Source organism: Alexandromys fortis, unplaced genomic scaffold (genome assembly GCF_014885135.2).
Source record: "Alexandromys fortis isolate MF-2015 unplaced genomic scaffold, M_Fortis_MF-2015_v1.1 scaffold_86, whole genome shotgun sequence".
Taxonomy (NCBI): domain Eukaryota; kingdom Metazoa; phylum Chordata; class Mammalia; order Rodentia; family Cricetidae; genus Alexandromys; species Alexandromys fortis.
The window spans coordinates 249454-268319 of NW_026067965.1; the positions used below are offsets into that span (position 1 = coordinate 249454).

Genomic DNA, 18866 nt, shown 5'->3' on the forward strand with positions numbered 1-18866 from the left:
TTGAGCCTCCAGCCCAGGGCACGGTGCTGCCCACACCACGGCAGGTCTTCTCTCCTTGGTTAAACATTTCTAGAATCACCCTCACAGACACACTTAGAAATATATAGTCCGTGGTGACCTTAAATCCTACCAAGGTGACAATAAGGACTGACCACCACGGCAGCAGATTTAAGTTTGTGTGACATCACTGTCAGTATCTATGGCCTTCTAATGTCTGTCCTTTAAATGTTCTGTCTTTTACTTGTCAACTTCTGGGTGGTCAAAACAACTAGCATCAGCCACATGGGGTTTTTGCTGCTTCTGACTTGTCTTGCCCTGTTTGCTTCCCGTCTTAAATCTCAAAGGTTCTGCTGAGAAAATGACCTCTAACTGTAGGTCGCCTGAAGTTGATCGAGGGCACAGGGCTGAGAATGGGAAGTCTATGGATGGTTCTGGCGCAAGATTGCCACAGGTACCACCTGTAATCCCAGTACTTCTGAGCTGAGCAGGAGGCGGGAGGACCCCGAGTTCAAGGTCATTTTCAGCCGCAGCCGGTTGAGTCAGAAGGCAGCCCGAGCCACAGGAGACCCCGGCTGGAAAAGGAAACAAAGCTCCTGGCACACTATAAAAGGCGGGCTGAAGCCTAGAATTTTCCATGAGGGTTTATTTATTTATTTTGGTCACCTTTTATGTGTTCTGTGTCCTGAGCTCTAGAAATTGGCACCGGTACCTGTTTTCGTTCATAGAGCTCCTCGCTGCAGCGTTCCGGCTTTGATGAAGGCTGCGGCCAGCGAGGGAGCAGCTCACGTGGCGCACAGAAGGTCAGAAAGTGCCCGTGAACGGAGGACTCTGTGTTTACTCTTTTGTCTCATTTTGAATAGTAAGATAAATTTAAGTGTCTTTGGCGTCAACAACCCCAGCCTCTTCAATCAGAAACCAGCACATTGAGCACACAGGGCAGCATTTAAGCGTTCTCTCCTCTTTGCCTAATTATAAAGCACAGGGCTGAAATCATTCACGTTCATTTACCCAATTTCCTATTGTCAAGCGCTCTGTCTACGCTTGATGTGATTATGTTAATGTGCTAATTAAATTGAATGTTCTTTGTTGAACATTCTGCTCCCAGCAAAACGGGAGACCTCAATGAGAAGTCAGTCTTCCTCCAATGTGGCCTGGAAGAAATAGGGCAAGCACCCCAATGAGAGTGGGGAAGGGTGTCTTTGGGGTTGAGTTAACGAAGATACAATTCAGTTTCAACAGCTGAATGCACTTATGAGGTGCGTTCAGAAAGAAAAGAAGGGAGTCCAGTTTTGTGGCAGGCCTGGAAGAACTGTCCGCGCGCTTGTACATGGGCCACAAGGGGGCGCCACAGGTACCAAAAGCGGAGTATGGTGAGCTCATTTACGGTACTCAACTCCCTTTGAATAAAGCTGCTATGAACATAGTTGAGAACGTGTCCTTTATGATGTCCGTATGATTGAGCATCCTTTGGGTATATGCCTAAGAGTGGTATACCTGGGTCTTTGTGGTATGTTGATTACCAGTTTTCTGAGGAACCACCACAGTGGCTTCCGCAGTGGCTGTACAAGTTTACACTCCCGAGAACGGAAGAGTGTTCCCTAGTCGCTTGTGCTTTTGATCCTGGCCGTTCTGACAGGTGTAAGATGGAATCTCAGTCGTTTTAATTTGCATTTCCCTGATGGATAAGGATGTTGAGCAGTTCCCTAAATGTTTCTCCATCATCTGAGATTCTTCCTTTGAGAATTCTCTGTACCCCATTTTTAATTGGATATTTTGGTTTGTGGATACCTAGTTTCCCATTCTGTTGCCTGCCGTTGTATGTGTTGTGTCTATTAACGGTGTCCTTTGCCTTACAGAGACTTTTCAGTTGCATGAGGTCCCATTTATAAATTGTCAATCTTAGTGCCTGAACTATTGGTTGGTGTTCTGCTCAAGAAGTTGTCTCCTGTGCCAATGCATTTGAGATTATTTCCCACTTTCCCTTCTAACAGGCTCAGTGTATCTGGTTTGATGTGAAGGTCTTTGATTCAGGGTGATAGATAATGCTCTATTTACATTCTTCTACACGCCAACATCCAGTTAGACCAGTACCATTTGTTGAAGATGCTTTCCTTTTTTCCTTTGTATAATTTTGGCTTCTTTGTCAAAAGTCAGGTGTCCGTGGTTGTATGGATGTACATCTGGGTCTTCAATTCCATTGATCAATCTGTTTTTATGACAATACCATGCTCTTTTTTTATGATAGCTCTCTCTGTAGTAGAGTTTGAAATCAGGGATGGTGATACATCTAGAAGTATGGGTTTTTTTTTCTTAGATATCCTGGGTTTTTTTTTTCATATAAAGTTGAATATTGCTCTTTCAAGGTCTGTAAAGAATTGCGCTGGGATTTTAATGGGGATTGCAGTTTTATTTATAATATCCAGAACCTGGAAAAAAAAATATGTCCTTCAGCCAAGAAATGGATTTTTTTTAAAGGTGGTACATTTACACAGTGGAGTATTACTCAGCTGTTTAAAACAAGGATACCAGGAAATTTGAAGGCAAATGGATGGAACTAGAAAAAAAAAGTAATTCTGAGTTGAGGTAACCCAGACCTAGAAAGACAAGCCTGGTGTGTACTCACTCATAAGTGGATGTTAGCTGTAAAGTAAAGGATAATCATGCTACAGTCCACAGAGACTAGGTAACGAGGAGTCATGGAAGGACACCCATGCTGTGAAGGGGAAATAGGGATTTGAGTGGACTGAGGGCAGGGATTGGGTGGGAACATGAGCAATCAGGTTAGAGTACAGAGACTATTGGAAAGAGGGGGGCATCTCTGGGTCAGGTAAAAACCTGGAGCAAAGGAATCTCCCAGGAATCTACAAGATGACCCCGGCTGAGATTTGTAGCAATATCAGATTGGTAGCCTGAACTGGCCATCTCCTGTGACCAGACTGGAGCCTAGCCCAACTGTCTGTCATAAGACAGGCTTCATCCACCAACTGACTGAAATAGATGCAGACAGCCAAACATTAGGTGGAGTAGGGAATCTTGTAGCAAAGGGAAGAAAGGATTGTAGGAGCCAGAGGGGTCAGTCAACTACCCTGGGTTCTAAAGGGCTCAACATAGACAGAACCGACAACCAGGGAGCCTACATGGGACTGACCTAGGCGCTCTGTATATATGTGATAGTTCTGTAGCTTGGTTTTCTAAGTCTCCCTAACAACGGGAGCAGGGGCTGTCTATGGCTCTTTTTACTGGCTTTTGAGACTCTATTTCTCATACTGGGTTGCCTTGCCTAGCCTTAATATAAGGCAAAGTGCTTAATCTTACTGCAACTTGTTATGCCGTGTTTTGTTGATATCCATGGGAGGCCTGCCCTCTTCTGAATTGAAATGGAGAAGGAGTGGATTGAGGAACAGAGGGGAGATGGGGATCTGGGAAGAGAGAGGAGGGAGGGGAAGCTGCAACCAGGATGTTAAATAAATAAATAAAAATTTATCTTAAAAAAAAAAGTCTACCTTTGACTTGAACTTACTTTGTTCTGTTGATTTCCTGACATAATTTATGTAGACACTTTAGACACAGCCTGGTGTGGCCTCTGTGGAGTCTCAGGTAGAAACTGTTTCTAGGAATCTGCAGCTCACACACACACACACACACACACACACACACACACACACACAAACAATGAAAACGGGATAGAAAGGAAGGCTGAGCTGCTCACCAGTTTTGCTTCTGTGTTTCCTGCCTGATGCCCAGGTCTTGCCTAAGACAACACAAGGGCTTCTCAAGTCACTTGCTTCAGTTTGCAAATGAAGTGACATTCCATATTACTGAAAGAGCTCTTTTAGATTTGTTTAGACTTGGATCCGAGTCAATTTTAACTCAGTCTGCGTCTGCATTTCTTCTACAAGTAGCATTCTCTGGGCTCCCAGAGTGGGGGGACGTGGGGGTGGGGCTGGAGAATGTCCCATGTAAGTATTCTGCTGCTGTCTCTGGAACATTCTGTTGATCTTATGCTTAACTTCCCTTGTATTACCCAAAGGGTTATCGAGACTATCAGTGTAGGTTCTATGCAGAAGATATCAATTGTAACAATTACTGTGATACACCTGTAACCCTCGGCCACCAGTTTCCAGGGTGTAGGATCGCAGAATCCTCAGACTAGTGTGTAATAACACTTTCCTCGTGGTTGTAAGAGGGCTGGTGCTTAATATGTACTCACTAAGTAACAGCCGTTAGCATGTTAAAGTATGTTAATTTGAAAAGCAGTGATGTCACACAAATTAACTAATTAAGGTAATAGATTATACACAGGCTTCGACAAATAAGGGTATTTTGGAATGTCTGTCTATTTGACCTTGAACAAACGGATCACAGAGAGAAAAGTCTAACACAGTGCATGGTTAGTTGAACATCCCTGAGCCCCATCTTAGGAAAAGTTCAGCTATGTTAGTCATGGTTATTAAATAAGGTCACCCCACCAGGAATGAGTTTGGTACACACAATCCCACTGGGTCAAGATCTTGTAGCGAGTGTTGCCGTAAGCCCAGACAGATGATCCATGAACTAAGATGTTTGTGTTGTAACAAGCAGCACCATGTCACTACGACACAGCTACCAAAGCGGTGAATGTCTAAACTATGGGCAACCCAAAGTGCTGGGGAGCCATGGAGCAAGAGCAGCCCTCGTCCACCGGTGGTGGGGATGGGACATGGTACAAAGGTTTTGGAAGTCAGTGGAGCATCTTTGGAAGAACCTAGATGGACTCTCGCTCCGCAGCCAGACCCCCTGGCTTACGTTCAAACCCGCTGAAAACGTCTAGCCAAGCAAAAACCTACACATGGATATTTATAGCCGCTTTATTCCTATCTTCCTGGGCTTGGACGATGTCCCTCTGTGAATGAATAAACAAACTGTGATAAAGCCAGACAATGAAATAGCATTCGGTGCTAAAAGAACGGTTAAGCCATAAAAAGACGTACAGGGAAAATTACATGTGGGTTAGTAACGTGAGAGAAACCAATCTGAACAGTACGCAGGATCCCAGTTAGATGGCAGCTGGGACCGTGTCTACAATGTTTCTCGTTGAAATATCTGTAATGAGAGAGAAAAGATCAGTTGTTTTTGGAGGCTGATGGAAGGGCTGCTCAGAGGTTCTGAGGGCGAGTGGGTGGAACACAGGATCTGTAGAGCGGGGAAAATATTCCGTGAAGCCAAAATGGTGGATCCACAGCATCCTGTGTTTGTCCAAACAAGAGTGGGTTGTGGATGCCAACGATGTAACAGTGTTGGATCATCATCTGTACCAAATATACTTCCCCATGGAGGATGCTGGCAGCGGGGGGGGGGGGGGGNGGGGGGGGGGGGGGGGGGGGGGGGGGGGGGGGGGGCATGTGGTTGAAGGACAGAGAGTATACGGGGTGCCACATTCTTCCCACTCGGCTGTGCTGTGAACTTAAAATGCCCCAAATATAAAGTCTTTTTAGGAAAAAAACAAACAAACAAAAAGCAGAAACATTGCTAGATGAAAGGGGACTGAAGAGAGACAGAGACATGACAGCTAACGTGGCCTGTGGTCCTTGATTTGATCCTGAACCCGGAGTTGTTTTTCTCATGAAGGTCACTTTTTAGATAATTAGAAACAAATAAATAAGATTTGGTGGTTGTGTAATTATGTTAAATCAATAATAAGGTCTTGATTTGATAATCAGAATGTGGTTATAGAAGAAAATGCACTTGGTTCTTGAGAAGCACACACTGGAGTATTGAGGCAGAAAGGGGTGTGATGTCTTCCAAAGGCCAGAAAAACAACACAGACATACATGGAGAAATTATAAGGCAAATGGGATAAGATACTGTTAATTGAGGTATAAGGACTGTGTAAGTTATTTTTACTGATTATTTTTTATAGAAGCTTGCAAAAACTAAAAATGTTTCAAATCTTAAAACAGTATAGAAGACTGAAGAAACAAAATTACTCCCGAAGGAAGATGGGGCACATAAAGCAGATTTAATTCATTGAAACCATAGACAGCATTATAAATTCCCTCATCAACGTTCATCATTGCTGTGCACAAATAGGAAAGTCTTGTTGAAGGGAATCCTTCCTTCTGCCTTCTTTCCTTTCTTTTCTTTTTTCATTCTGATCCCACGTATCTCCCTGTCCCCTGGCATCCGCCCTCTGTCCTTGTAACCCAGCCCCCAAAACACCAAACCAAATTTAAAAGAAAAACCCAAAACCCAAGCAACACAAAGAAACAAAACAACCAAGTAAAGAAGAAGAATCTTGTCATGGAAGCTGTAGTGTGGCCTTGGGAGTCACACAGTTTATCCTTTAGTCCATACATCTTGACTTGCAAGTGTTCGTTGCTATGAGTCTTTGGCCTGGCTCCCCCCCCCCTCCGCCCGGGTGACCCCGTTACCTCCTATGTTCATTAGTTTATATGTGTGCCTGGTGTGGGATCCTGACCATGGCATTCACTAGCTAGCCATGTGGTCTTCAACCAGCTAATGAATCGCTCAGCTTCTGTTTACCTTTAGTTTAAGTTATTCTTGGGAGCTGGAGAGTACACTACTAGTGTGAGCCAGTCAAACTGCAGATACCAGCTTGGCTGTTTGTCGCTTAGTTCTTCTCTTTACAGAGCTCCCGCTGGATCTTATACCAACGACTTTACTCCTTTAACAAGAGAAGTTCCATTTCAGCGTTCTGTGAGAAACAGGGAAGCATGATCATCGGGGGCAGCTCTATTTGCATAAATCAATACTCTGAGGTTGAGTGAACAGGAACATCGAAGCCAGATTGACCTGGGTTCACATATTTAGCTATGCCGCTTATTAGCTGGGCCACGCTTCACCTCTCTGAATATCAGTCGCCGGATAAAGTAGAAATAAAAATAACTGCATTAGAATGTTATAGTCAACGATGAAGGGTTAAGTAAGATATGTGAAATGATTTTGCGATCTTTCGGCCATTTTATAGACATATATATGAAGGTATTGCCTTGTCTAGTTAGGTTTTCATTGCTAAGATAAACACTATGACCGAAGGGCTTACAGGGCTACAGTCCATCAACAGCCCATGCCTAGGCAGACTCAAGGCAGTAGCTGAAGCAGAGGCCACGGAGGAACACCGCTCACTTGCCTACTCTCTGTGAACCCCTCTCTGCTTTCTCAAGCATATCAGGGCTCCCTACCCGAGGAAAGCATCACCCACAGGGGGCTGAGCCCTCCCTAAACAATAATTAGTCAAGAATACAACCCCACAGACTCCCCTGCAGGTCACTTTTATGGAGGAATTTTCTCAATTATGGTTCGCTCCTCCCAAATAACTCTAGCTTGTGTTGAGCTGACAGCAAAGCAGGCAGGATGTGTATGTTATAGCCATTGCGATGCAGTGGCTACACAGTGCTGTGATTTAAGTGTGAAATGACCCCCATAAGCTCACGTGTTTGAATAGAGTGTCCCCAGATGGTGGGACCATTGGCTCAGCGTGTAGAGCCTTTATGGCCCAGCCCAATTTCCAGTTCTCCGTTTCCGGAGCGTGACTGCGATGTGGCCAGCCAGCCTCCTGCTCTTCCCTGCTGCGATCGAATGAACTCCTTTAACCACAGGCCAGAAGAAGCCCTTCCTCCCTTAAATTGCATTGGGCATTTATTTGGCCACTACAGTGGGAAAAATAACTAAAACACACAGTGGGTCCATGAGAACCAGCACTCAAAGAGATAAAGACTCTCCGCCGAGAGCCTGAGCCACACAGAGACTTGTTTTTGCCTGGTTTTCATCTTTCTAGTAGAAAGCATCAGGCCCCCAGGAACAGACCAGGCTGACCATACACCAGCTGTTCCTACTAGGGGTACCAGAGTGCTTCTGCAGGCTGCTCTGCCATCACCCTCCAGTGAGAAATTCAAGAGATCAGAATGCCCTCTGAAGGCCATAGAGCAACAACCTTCAACCTGGGGGTCATGACCCTCTTGGGGTCTAAAGACCCTTTCATAGGGATTGTATATCAGATATCTACATTATGATTTATAACAGTACAAAATTACAGTTATGAAGGAGCAACAAAAATGATTTTTTGTTTGTTTGTTTTTTGTTTTTTCGAGACAGGGTTTCTCTGTAGCTTTGGAGCCTGTCCTGGAACTAGCTCTTGTAGGCCAGGCTGGCCTCGAACTCACAGAGATCCACCTGCTTCTGCCTCCCAAACAGTGGGATTAAAACAGTGTACCACCACCACCCAGCAACGAAAATAATTTTATGGTTGCGGGGGTTTACCATATCATAAAGAAACTGTATGAAAGGGTCCCAGCATTAGGGACTGCTATAGAGGACGGTGTGCTTATCCAGATGAGGTTTGAGGCTGAAACTGAGTGGCTGGAGATGACAAAGGGTGCTTTGTGGCTGGGTCACTGCATGCAACAGCCTGTAAGGGGGAACTGGCCACACGTCTTGGGGAGGGGCTCAAGTCCCGTATCCACTGTGTTCTTTGTCGTTTCTTCCCACCGTTCCTTCTCTGCCTGCTTTCCCATCAGCAGAGGCGTGCCAGAGTCTGCCTCCTCGTTCAGTTTCTGTTTTGTGTTATTAATTTTTACCTGTCAATCCCCCTCCAATGCTACTTCACCCGCTTAGGTTTCCTAGGCAATGTTCATTCTGCTTTTGACCCCAAAAGGAAGAGAACAAAAAGGTTAGAGTTAGCTTCTTCTTTAACAAGTTTCATCTATTTTGCATCGTTTTGAGTTCCCTGCTTTCTGGGAACTTGGGAAGCAGCTCCAGGATCCATCATGGTGATTCATCAAATGGCTCCTTTACTCCCTGGACACTATTAGTAAGTGCTTCTAGAAAGTTCTACTTAGAAACATGCCAAGCCCTAGAAGAAGGGAGAAATGGGCTTCCAAAAATGCTGCTATTAGGGATTCAGAGGTCTTGCACAAACTACATCTTCTGCCAAGCAGGCTGATTAAGAAGTACAGCATCTTGCATACTATTTCCAGGGAAGAAATGGGACAGAGTCAGCAAGAAGCTAATCAAACAACGTTGCACAAAGGGAACACAGGGTATCTCAAAAGAACATTACAACCAGGGCACACAGTGTCCTTGGAACTGATAGCCTAGCCTCCCCGCTCCCCAGGCGGCAAGAGTTGTGTTCTCAGGATCTGAAGCCACAGCTCCCCCAAGGCCCTAGCCCCAGGCCATTACCAGCTTGGTCAAGCATGTTTCTGGTTTTAGAGAAGAAGCTGACTTCCTTCTCGATTCATCAGCTCCTGGTGTGTGTGCTGGGGGCCCGGGAGCTCCAAGGCCCTGACCTCAGGCTATTAGTTGTTCTGCCAAGCATATTTATGGCTTTGAGAAGGGTTATGTGTCTTCTCCACACACCAGGGCCTCAGGAAAAGCCTTAGTTGATCAGTCCAGCCTTCAGCAAGATTGTCAGCGACTTTCCCTTTCAGAGGTGAGATGAAGCTTTGAGGACGCCACTGACCGATGCCCCTGCCTACCACAGTGGTCCACTGTTAGCCACGGTCAACCCCACTGTGTTTTCTGACCTTGCCATTGATGGCAAGTCCTTAAACTATGTCCACTTCGAGCTGTTTGCAATGCAGAGCTGCAGACAGTAAAAGACATTTGTTCTCAGAGCATTCGGGAGAAAGGATTTGGTTCTATCATCTACCATGTCCACAGTTATTCCAGGAGTCCTGTGACAAGGGGGTGACGGCGCACACCATGATGACACTGGGCACAAGAAATCTGAGGATGAGACCATCTTGAAGCATATACGTTCTGGCTTCTTGTCATGGCAAAGGCCGAGGCAAACACAAATGGTTCCCAGGATTTCAGTTACCAATAATGTATGTGGTCTTTGGGAAGGGGCAAGATGGTCTGAATATTTACAGAAACCATGAAACACATTGGTTCCAGGAAAGGTAAGGCCAGCAAAAGTGGACAACTCTAAAGGGTTTGCCTTGGGTGCATCTTCCCCAGCGGACCACTCCTGTGGTCTGGAAGAGTGTATCCACACACATGCTCATAACCCCCTAACAAGCTTTGTGCTCTCGCCACAGCCCAGTAGCCTGAGGTTTTCATACTCCCTTTCCTATCTCGCTGGACTGCAGTGACATTTATGACTGTGACAAAAAGCCTTAATGCCAACATCCAAAACAAAAGTGAGATGAATATGATTCTATACACAAAAACTGGTAAGACCCATTCATGCGGTGTCAGAAATGATATTCACGGTTAGTGTAGGAAACTGGATTTGAATTTTGTTTTTCCATCTGTATCCCTTTAAGGTGGGGTCTGGGTTGGCTGGCCATTGGTGGAGGCTCTGTCCTTTGGGGAGCTGGATGGAATTGGGTCTGCAGACGTAACCGGCTCTGGCACTTGAATGATGAGGGGTGTGCACACAAATGCAGATGGGGCAGCTGGTGCTGACCCACCTATGTTTGGCTTGATTTGGTATTCTACTGATTGCCGACTTTAGTGTAAGCAGTGGGTAAAAGCTTTGTGAGGGAGGGCCTGATAGCTACTGGAGCTCCTTCTGTGTCTTGCCCCAGGTGCCGAGAGGGTCTGACTGCCCTGGAGTTGTCTGGGGTTCACCTTGGTGTGGCGCTGTGTTCTCCCCACCATGAGGAGCACAGAAATCCACCAGGATTACCAGGGGAGATGGGGGCTGGCTTAGGGAGAAGGCTGTGTTAAACAGGTCAGGGAGTGGCCAACCTGGGTGGCAAGAAGAAACCAAGAAAGATGTGTGGCAAATACAAATTCCTTGAAGACGTCTTGGGAAGGGAGCCTTGTGAAAGACGAAGGGGAGGGGTGTGCAATGCTCAAGTGATTGTTCTTTTCCCTGCAACCAACAACTCCTCCCTGCTCAACCACAAAGCTAACACGGTACCAACTTACGTAACCTCAAACATTTAATCTCCTAATCCATACAGCAAGAAGAACAATGGGGACCTCCATAGAGCCATTCTTACACTGTATCCCAAAGGGTGTTGAATGTCCACTCCCTTAAGCTCCTTTGGCTGTGCTTAAAACAGCCAGATACTCAATACACCAAAACCCAGCCCCCCTCCATGACTAGCTGGAGTGTTCTCAAAATGAATTTTCTTACCCAGAAATGTGCTTGGCTTTATCCAACCATGTGTCTCGCAGGAAATCATTGTCACCTGCCCTTTGATTGTAGACATTTGCATGCTCATGATTAAGCAGTCTCCAGCCAGTCAGTCGGATAATGAACCTGGGCTAGCTGTATTGTATCAGAGTCACCAGTGTGGGTGGCAGCCAAATGTTGAATATCACTGAGAGAGATTAATTTTTAACCAACCCTATTAATTCTCTTGACATTTGAAAGCAAAGTTACCTTTGTTTATATAATACGAGAAAAGATCAAATACACATATTTGGCATGCATCACTGAAACACCTAAAGAACCATAGTGAAAAAATAAAATCCGCTCTCCTTTGGGGACTTCCAGTTTGAATGAATGCAATCGGAAAGTAGTTAGCCATTAGGTTCAGCGGTTGAATTGAGTGGATAAAGCGTCTACTGTGCAAGCGTGAGAACTGGAGCTTGGGTCCCTGAAGCCCAGCTAAAGCTGTGGGTGGTGGCTTTCATCTTTAATCTCAGTATTCCGACAGCAAGATACGAGGCAGAAGCAAGAGCATCCCCAGAGTTCCAAGAGCCAGCTAGCTTGATGCAGGCAGGGGTGAACAGCAAAGAGACTCTGCCTCAGACATGCCATGTAAACTGCAGGGTGACCAGCTCTTTTTCATGTCACTCTTTCTCTGAGTGGAGGAGAGCTTGAAACTTCTCTCTAAACATTCCAAGTCTACCTGGAGTTGTGTTCTTCACCACGGGAAAGAAGGTGAATTGGGGTGAGACACAAGGCCAGCCAGAAAAGAAGAAAGGCCAGCCCAGCCGCCATGATGTTCGAGGACCTGGTTCTAGTTTTCCTTGAGTCTAACTAGATCCCTGCCCTCTGTGTTTTGATTGTTCAACTTTTCTCTGAATGACCTGGGCATTGTAAGCATCTCACTAGGAAGCTCACTACTGAGAGATAGTTTGAAGTAGGACACTTTTATGAACAACAAAACTCCAATCGATTCAAAGATTTTTTTAAGATAAATGCTAAGTTCACTTACTTTCTTCTGCCCTTAATAACCATGAATGAGTTTTTCTCCAGATATGACTACTGATGGACAGGGTCATCATGACGATTTTAAAATTTGTTGGTTGCTGTTTTTAACTTTTTCCTTTCTATTTGCTCTGTGGTGGTTTGAATGAGAACCGCCCCCTCCCCCCAACACACACAGGAGGTTCATCTGTTTGAATGTCCGGTCCCCAGTTGGTGGCACTCTTTGGAAAAGATCAAGAGTTGTGCCATTATTGGAGGTGTGCCACTGGGAGAAGCCTTTAAGGTTTCAAAAGCCCGGGCCAGTCCCAGTTAGCTCTTTCTGCCTCGTGCTTGGGGATCACATGTAAATTCTCAACTAGTACTCCATAGCCGTGTTTACTTCTCAAGATGACCATGGCCTCTAAGCCTCTGGACCTATGAGCTCCAAATTAAATGCTTTCTTTTATGAGCTGCCTTGGTCATGGTGTTTTATAATAAAAAAATAACGAAGACACAATCCAATCACAATCCTAGCTGGTCAACCTTTCTTAGCCTCTCTGTAATAATACCAACACATACATCATGCCAACCACATACCAGAGGCTCTCGGCTTCCAGGGTCCTCGGGAAACTCCTCTAGGGTCAGCATTATCATTATCTTTCCTCCACAGAGAAGGGAAACCGAGATACAGAAAACTTGACTAACACAGCGGGTCTACTGTATTTGAGATTTTAACATGGTACTGTGTGGCTCCAGGATCATACTCTGAGAACAGCTGAGTCTGAACTGTTCTAGAGTTGGCGCTCGATATGACAAGGGCCAGCATAGAATCCAGGAACCATTGAGGAAGCCAGAGCACAGCAAAGAGCTGTAAACCAGGCGTTAGGGTACCAGCTTCTAGCAAAACTCCCACGAGTTAGACATTTCCAGGAAGTAACGCGTGGCCGCAGCCTTACAAGCCAAAATCGCCTCATCTAGAACCCTCAGTCTTAGATACCTGTCTTCCCCCAAGATCTAGGATAATTTTGACCTGCTTTAGAGGAGAGGTTATGCAGAAGGTACAAGGAATAGCTTTACATTCCCTCAATTTGACTTACAGTAAACTATGTGTTTTATATTTAAACTTTGTTGCTGTTTCATGGTCTACCGAAGATCACAACAACTTGGTCAAACTTTCCATCATGTTGTGATTTTTGTCATAGCTACTCCTTAAATATCTGAACAGTTTTGTTATTGCTAACATTTTAAACCCATGTTAAAGGGGTGCAAAGAAGCTTCTAGGTAACAGGAATCCTGTGTGAGGCTCAGGGTTCTCGTCCCTGTAGAACTGCCCTATGGAGGCTCCTTTTTGCCCCTAAATGAAAAGCAGACCTGGGTCCCTCCATATTTGAGTTTTCTCTCTACTTGTGTGACCAGTCATCCTTGGAGGCTGAGTTCAGAACCTGCAAACCAGGCCTACGGGTTCACTGTCGTCACCCTTTCCTTCCTCTCCTCCCCAAGACCCTTTCTTCTTCTGTCCTCTTCTCCTTTTGTCTCCGCACTCTGCAATAAAGTTTACTATGGTGGCCTCCTGCCTCTCTTCTGGACAGGGACTTGTCACACATCCTTCACCGTGCAATACATCTGCAGCACATTGCCGTCTCTCACGTGCTCATAGCACGTAGATTGTCTCCTTCATGTTCATCTTCCTGATGACTTGGAAAAGTAGGACAATGCCCTCCCATTTTATAAGTGATGAAGATGAGACTGGGGCGGGGGGGATTAGCAAGGTGTCCAGAACAAGAGAATCAGTAACAGTGGGAAAACGTGCTTCTCGGGCAGAAAAGGTATACCTTGCTGCATAAGGTTAGGTTTTCATCTGCTCTGTCTAAATCTGTGGTTCTCCCAGAAGAGGAGAGACCTGTTAGAGGGCATAGGCAGGTGCAATGCCTGTCTGGGCAGATTTTGGACAAGTAGAGTGAAAGACAAGGAGGTGAGAGTGAGCTGGCAGGGGCACAGACATCCTTCTTTCCAGCAAAGAAAACGAAGAAAGAATGGAGGAGTGAGGAAGAATGAGAGGAAATAGGAAGAAAAGCCTGTCGATCACAAAACAGATCCTGTGGTGAAGCTTATCCTGAGTCCAACACACACACACTGGTGGGGGCGACAGGTCACAGCAAAGGATGGCAAACTCTGCGATAGGTCTCAAGTCCTGTCTGATTTTCTTTCGGTTTTTGAGACCGAGCCTTCCTCTGTAGCTCAGGCTGGCAGGAACATACTATGCAAACTTTCAACACTCTTTCTGCAAGCATTCTCTTAGGACTGAGGTTACAGGCAGGATCCACCACATAGGATCTGATAGTATTATTGGTTTTGAGGTTGATGGAAGCTCCTTTTGTTTTTCTAAGAATATATCCTAAAGACTTTATTACCTGGTACTGGTAGGGGGTTGGTCGAACATAGACGTGAGCAATAAATGACTATTAAGGGAATTAAAGATAATCCAGGGTGATCTTGGCTTTCTATCTGCAATATTATAACTCCCCAGTTGCAGGAGTTCCAGTCAGTCAATCAGCTGCAGAACCATCAACACAGGTGTGGCTTTTTAAGGGACCATCAGAAATTCTCAAGCCTGAAATTGGGTTCCTGGTGGCCTGCTGTTTACCCCTTTAAGTCCTCTTTCCATCGGCAGCCATGCACCTTCTCCCAGTCTCTTGCTGACCCAAGATGAATTTAGAAGGAACTAAACACTCTTCAAATCATTTGATGTCTTGCAGAAGCAGCTCTTTGCATCTGGAATCAGGACTCAAAGGATATAAAGCAGAATCGGGTCACAGATTCCTCTTCTCAAGTTGAAAAAAGGAATAAATGCTTTGGGATTTGGGTGCTTATTGGCCGACAAGACCAGTGCTGGCCATTTCTGGAAAACTAGACCCATAATTGTGTGCTATGGGCATGCATTTTAAAAATGTAAATCTCAGCTTCGCGTCTGATGCCTCTTTTGGCATTTGAGAGTTCTGGGTTAAGGTTGAGTGAAATTCCTAAGCCTGCTACTGGTCACAGTCGGCTAACTCTCTTAATTAGCACAGCACCACTGTATTGTATAAGCGCCACCTCTCTGTGCTCAGCAATGACTAACCGCTCCATTCCAGACTGTTTACTTAAGAGGGGGGCTTTCACCCACAATCAATGTTTCTGGGCATTGAACCTATTTAATTCTGAGCGACAAAGAAGGCTAATGTGGGTCTGGTCCCCTATTCCTCCTCTCCTTCTCCACAGTCCATCCTTCTCTGCCCAGTCACTGAATCTTCATGCTGGGGGTGACTCAGCACCAAGTCTCCTCTAGCCATTAGACGGTACAACCTTGATAAATCCACTTCTCTCCTCTGAGTTTACTGTTGGTACAGGCACTTTCTACCTAAGTGGGGCCGTGTTGGGGAAGATGAAGCACCTCCTAACTTAAGAAATTCACCCCCCAGACCCCAACCCCCAGCACAAGACAGACACCAGACTATGGAAAGCCCAGCTATTGTTCACTTGATAGCTATCTTTTATTGTAATGGACACTGGCAAGAAGACACGAGGGTGAGATCCAGTATCAGAGATTTTACAGGGCTAGTGAGATGCTTCTTCATATAAAAAGGCGCTTACCCTGCCTCCAAGCCTAGCTGAATTTGATCCCTGGGACCAGCCCGATGGAAGGGGGAATAGACTACCCCAAGTTGTGCTCTGACCTCCACACGAGTAGCATGGCACTTGTACACACCCACACACACACACATGCACACATGCACGGATGGAGTATTTACAGAATAATGTTCAGAAAATGGATAGAGGACAAGAACGTGGCAATAGAAACCTATTGTGCCTGGGTGTGTGTGTATAACAGCTGTGTTTGCTACAATTTTATTCTGGGGGGGCAACTCTTAGGCATATATCTGGGGACAAAATAAGCCTCACGTGACTGAACTTGGTTAGTGTGCTGCTACAGATCTGTCAAGGAGGGACACCTGATTACTTTTCAGGTGTGTAGGAAGTTGGAGGAAGGAAAGAACTCAGGGATGATGCTGAGTGTCTTGCATGTGGACCAGAGCTACCCACAGGTAGGGTCCAGACTTTATTTTCCTACCTTAAGAAGCATCATATAGAGATCAGATGAGGGGCTACACACTTGCAATCCAAACACTCAGGAAGCAGAGGCAGGAGAATTTTACAAGTCCAAGGCTGGCCTCGGCTAAGTAAGGGGAGCCCCCATCTCAAAACAAAACAAGCATATGGTGTACCTTGATTAAGTCCCCATGGGTATTTAAGAGTGTTCTCTTTGGGGGAAGAGAGGCCGAGTCTCATTTGGTTTGCTGTGCGACTTCAGGACCCTTCTCCTCAGACACCAACTGAAGTTTCAGCCCCTGGTTGATATCCTCATTGGTCTCTCCTTGTTTCTGTCTGGGCCTGGCCTGTCTTGAGTCTGGACGCACGGCGTCCTTGCCTTTCTACTTGCCTACATTCTAGTCATTTCCTCAGAGGCAGCTTTCAATGTCACCTCCTCTTTGTCCCTTTCACTCAGCAGTGACCCAGTTTCAGGGGTTCTGTTTAAGCTCCCAGAAGCAGGTGAACCCCAGACAACAGGTGCCTTATAACCCACCCACCCTAGAAGCCCTGCAGGATATGACTCTCTTACGCTCTACACCTAGGTCTGTGCTGGGTGCACAGACCTTTCAATATTTGTCCAATTGATATATTATTAGGGCAGTGGAGACAAACACTGTCCGTAGACGAGGTTGCTTTGAAACACACCCCAAGCATTATTTTCCTATCCTGTCCCATGGTTCTTTAGAAACAGTGTGGTATCTTTGGCAGATGGGTAATTGTTAGAAGCCATACTGTCTTCAGCTGTGACCTGGGAGTGTGACCAGCCTTCCGATCTCACCTTATCAGGGTATATCTACTGTGGAACATCCTCTCCAGGAAGTCTAGCGGCTGCCTGGAAAACAGCTCTTCAAGTTCCCAGCACTTTAATTTCCCCCTGATACGCAGCTGGAATCATTAGAAACCTTCCTAAGCCCCCCAGTCTGGAGGTGTGAATAAGGCCCTCGAGAGGACTCAATAGTAAACGCTGGCAGTGGCCATGCCCTCAGGAAGGCAGAGCTAGACACTGTCATCCTCAAACCCTCTTTGGCTCCTCTCCATTCCTGGGCCAAGCTCTGTGCTGAAGCTGTGTGCGAGTGCCTTAGAGGGACGGTGGCCTCGCACATTTCTGGGCGCCTTCCCGTAGCCCTCCTTCCACAGCCCTGGCTGGGGAGCCCGGGAGCCCAGTGGCGCGGCCTTGGCATGCTAAGTGGCAGTACTGGGACGCCTTTGTTTCTGAGGCCAGTTATCCTCTGCATTCAAATGGGTCGCTCGCCCACTCGCTCCTCCGCCAGGGGACAGCGCCCCTTGGCGATGTGTCCCCGACACCTGGGGACCCTGCGAAGGCGTATAAGGGGGTGCGCAGAGCCCTCCAGCCTGGGCACCTGCGCGGGCTCGAGGGGGTCCCGTTGCCCGCTGGCCCAAGTCTCGCGGTGCTACGGCTCGGACCCGGGAGCCGCGGGCACGGCACCCCCACCGCACCACAAAGGCTGAACCCGGAGGAGGCCGGGGAAGGGAGGAGGCGCGGGTGCGCGCGGAGGAGCGGGGTGCGCGCGGAGGAGCGGGGTGCGCGCGGAGGAGCGGGGAGCGCGCGGGGCGCGGGGAGCAGCGCGGGCAGGAGCGCGGGGCGCTCTCAGAGCGCGGGAGCGCGGGGAGCACCGCCCGCACCTTCCTTTGTGTGGCGCGGCCGCGGCGGCGCTGGCCCGCCCCGGGTCCCCGTCCCCGCCCCCGCCCGGCGCGCCGGTCCCTCCCGGCAAGATGGCAACCCCGGCCGCCGTCAATCCTCCGGGTGAGTAGCGGCCGAGCGGCAGGCCCAGCCTGAGCCGCGCAGCCCGGGGGTGGGGAGCGGCCGCCGCCCGGCAGCCTCAGCATCAGCACCGGCCGCGGCATCCTCATCCATAAATGGTGCTCAACCTGGTCCCGCCGGCGCCCGCCGCTACCGCGGATGACTCAATGCTCGCCCGCGGGCTCCAGAGCCACAGGAGCTGGTGGATGCCAGGTGTCGCACCGAGCGAGAGAAAAGTTTGGAGCGGGGATTCAACAGGGCAGAACTCCTGGGACTCTTCGCCTGTCGGCCCCGCCTCCCCAGCGCTGGGCTTTGGCGGGGTTTACACCTGGTCACTGTATATCCCAGTCCTTTCTGGACACGAAAAACCTAATTGGTAATAATGTAGACTGGAGCAGCCCTGTCCCTGACCGATTGCCTGCTCTCTCCCAGGGTGCAGCCTGTGACGGCTAGTCTCATGCCGGCGGATTAGAAAAATGAAAGGAGTTCATGAATGAGTGGGAGTATTGGGCTGCTGTGGCAGGGGAGCCCTATTGTCGTCGGCAAAGTTCCCTGTGGTTTCATGCGAGAATAGGATATGTGACTGCCCCCCAAGTTTTAGGTTTTGTGTTGTCTGCTGTGGGCCTGGAGAATCACAGGTCACTGTGGCTGAGGTAGGAACAATCAAAGAACTCAGACCCCAGGAGAGCCCAGTGAAAGAGGTCTTGTGTTGGGGTGCAGACCCGGTGGGGTGAAGAATGTCTTCAAAGTTATGAGTAAAAGATAACTCCATCCAGGGTGGCCGGGAAAGTTGGGGAACGTTGGACACTAGCTGGGATCATGCAGAAGGTACAGTTTGAGAATGCGGAAAGACAGGCATTGCAGCCCTAAGTCATGAAGTCAGGA

The 18866-nt window shown here is 47.4% G+C and overlaps 1 protein-coding gene across 2 annotated transcripts in view; it reads left to right on the forward strand.

The window, feature by feature from the left end:
• Positions 1 to 17816: 17816 nt before the first annotated feature.
• Positions 17817 to 18866, forward strand: part of Arnt2 (aryl hydrocarbon receptor nuclear translocator 2) — a 144296-nt gene continuing 143246 nt past the window's right edge. For both annotated transcript variants that reach the window (XM_050154055.1, XM_050154054.1), the window contains exon 1: positions 17817 to 17984. In XM_050154055.1, coding sequence (XP_050010012.1) covers positions 17954 to 17984 — 31 coding nt within the window. In that variant the 5' untranslated portion in view covers positions 17817 to 17953. The remainder of the gene's footprint in view (positions 17985 to 18866) is intronic.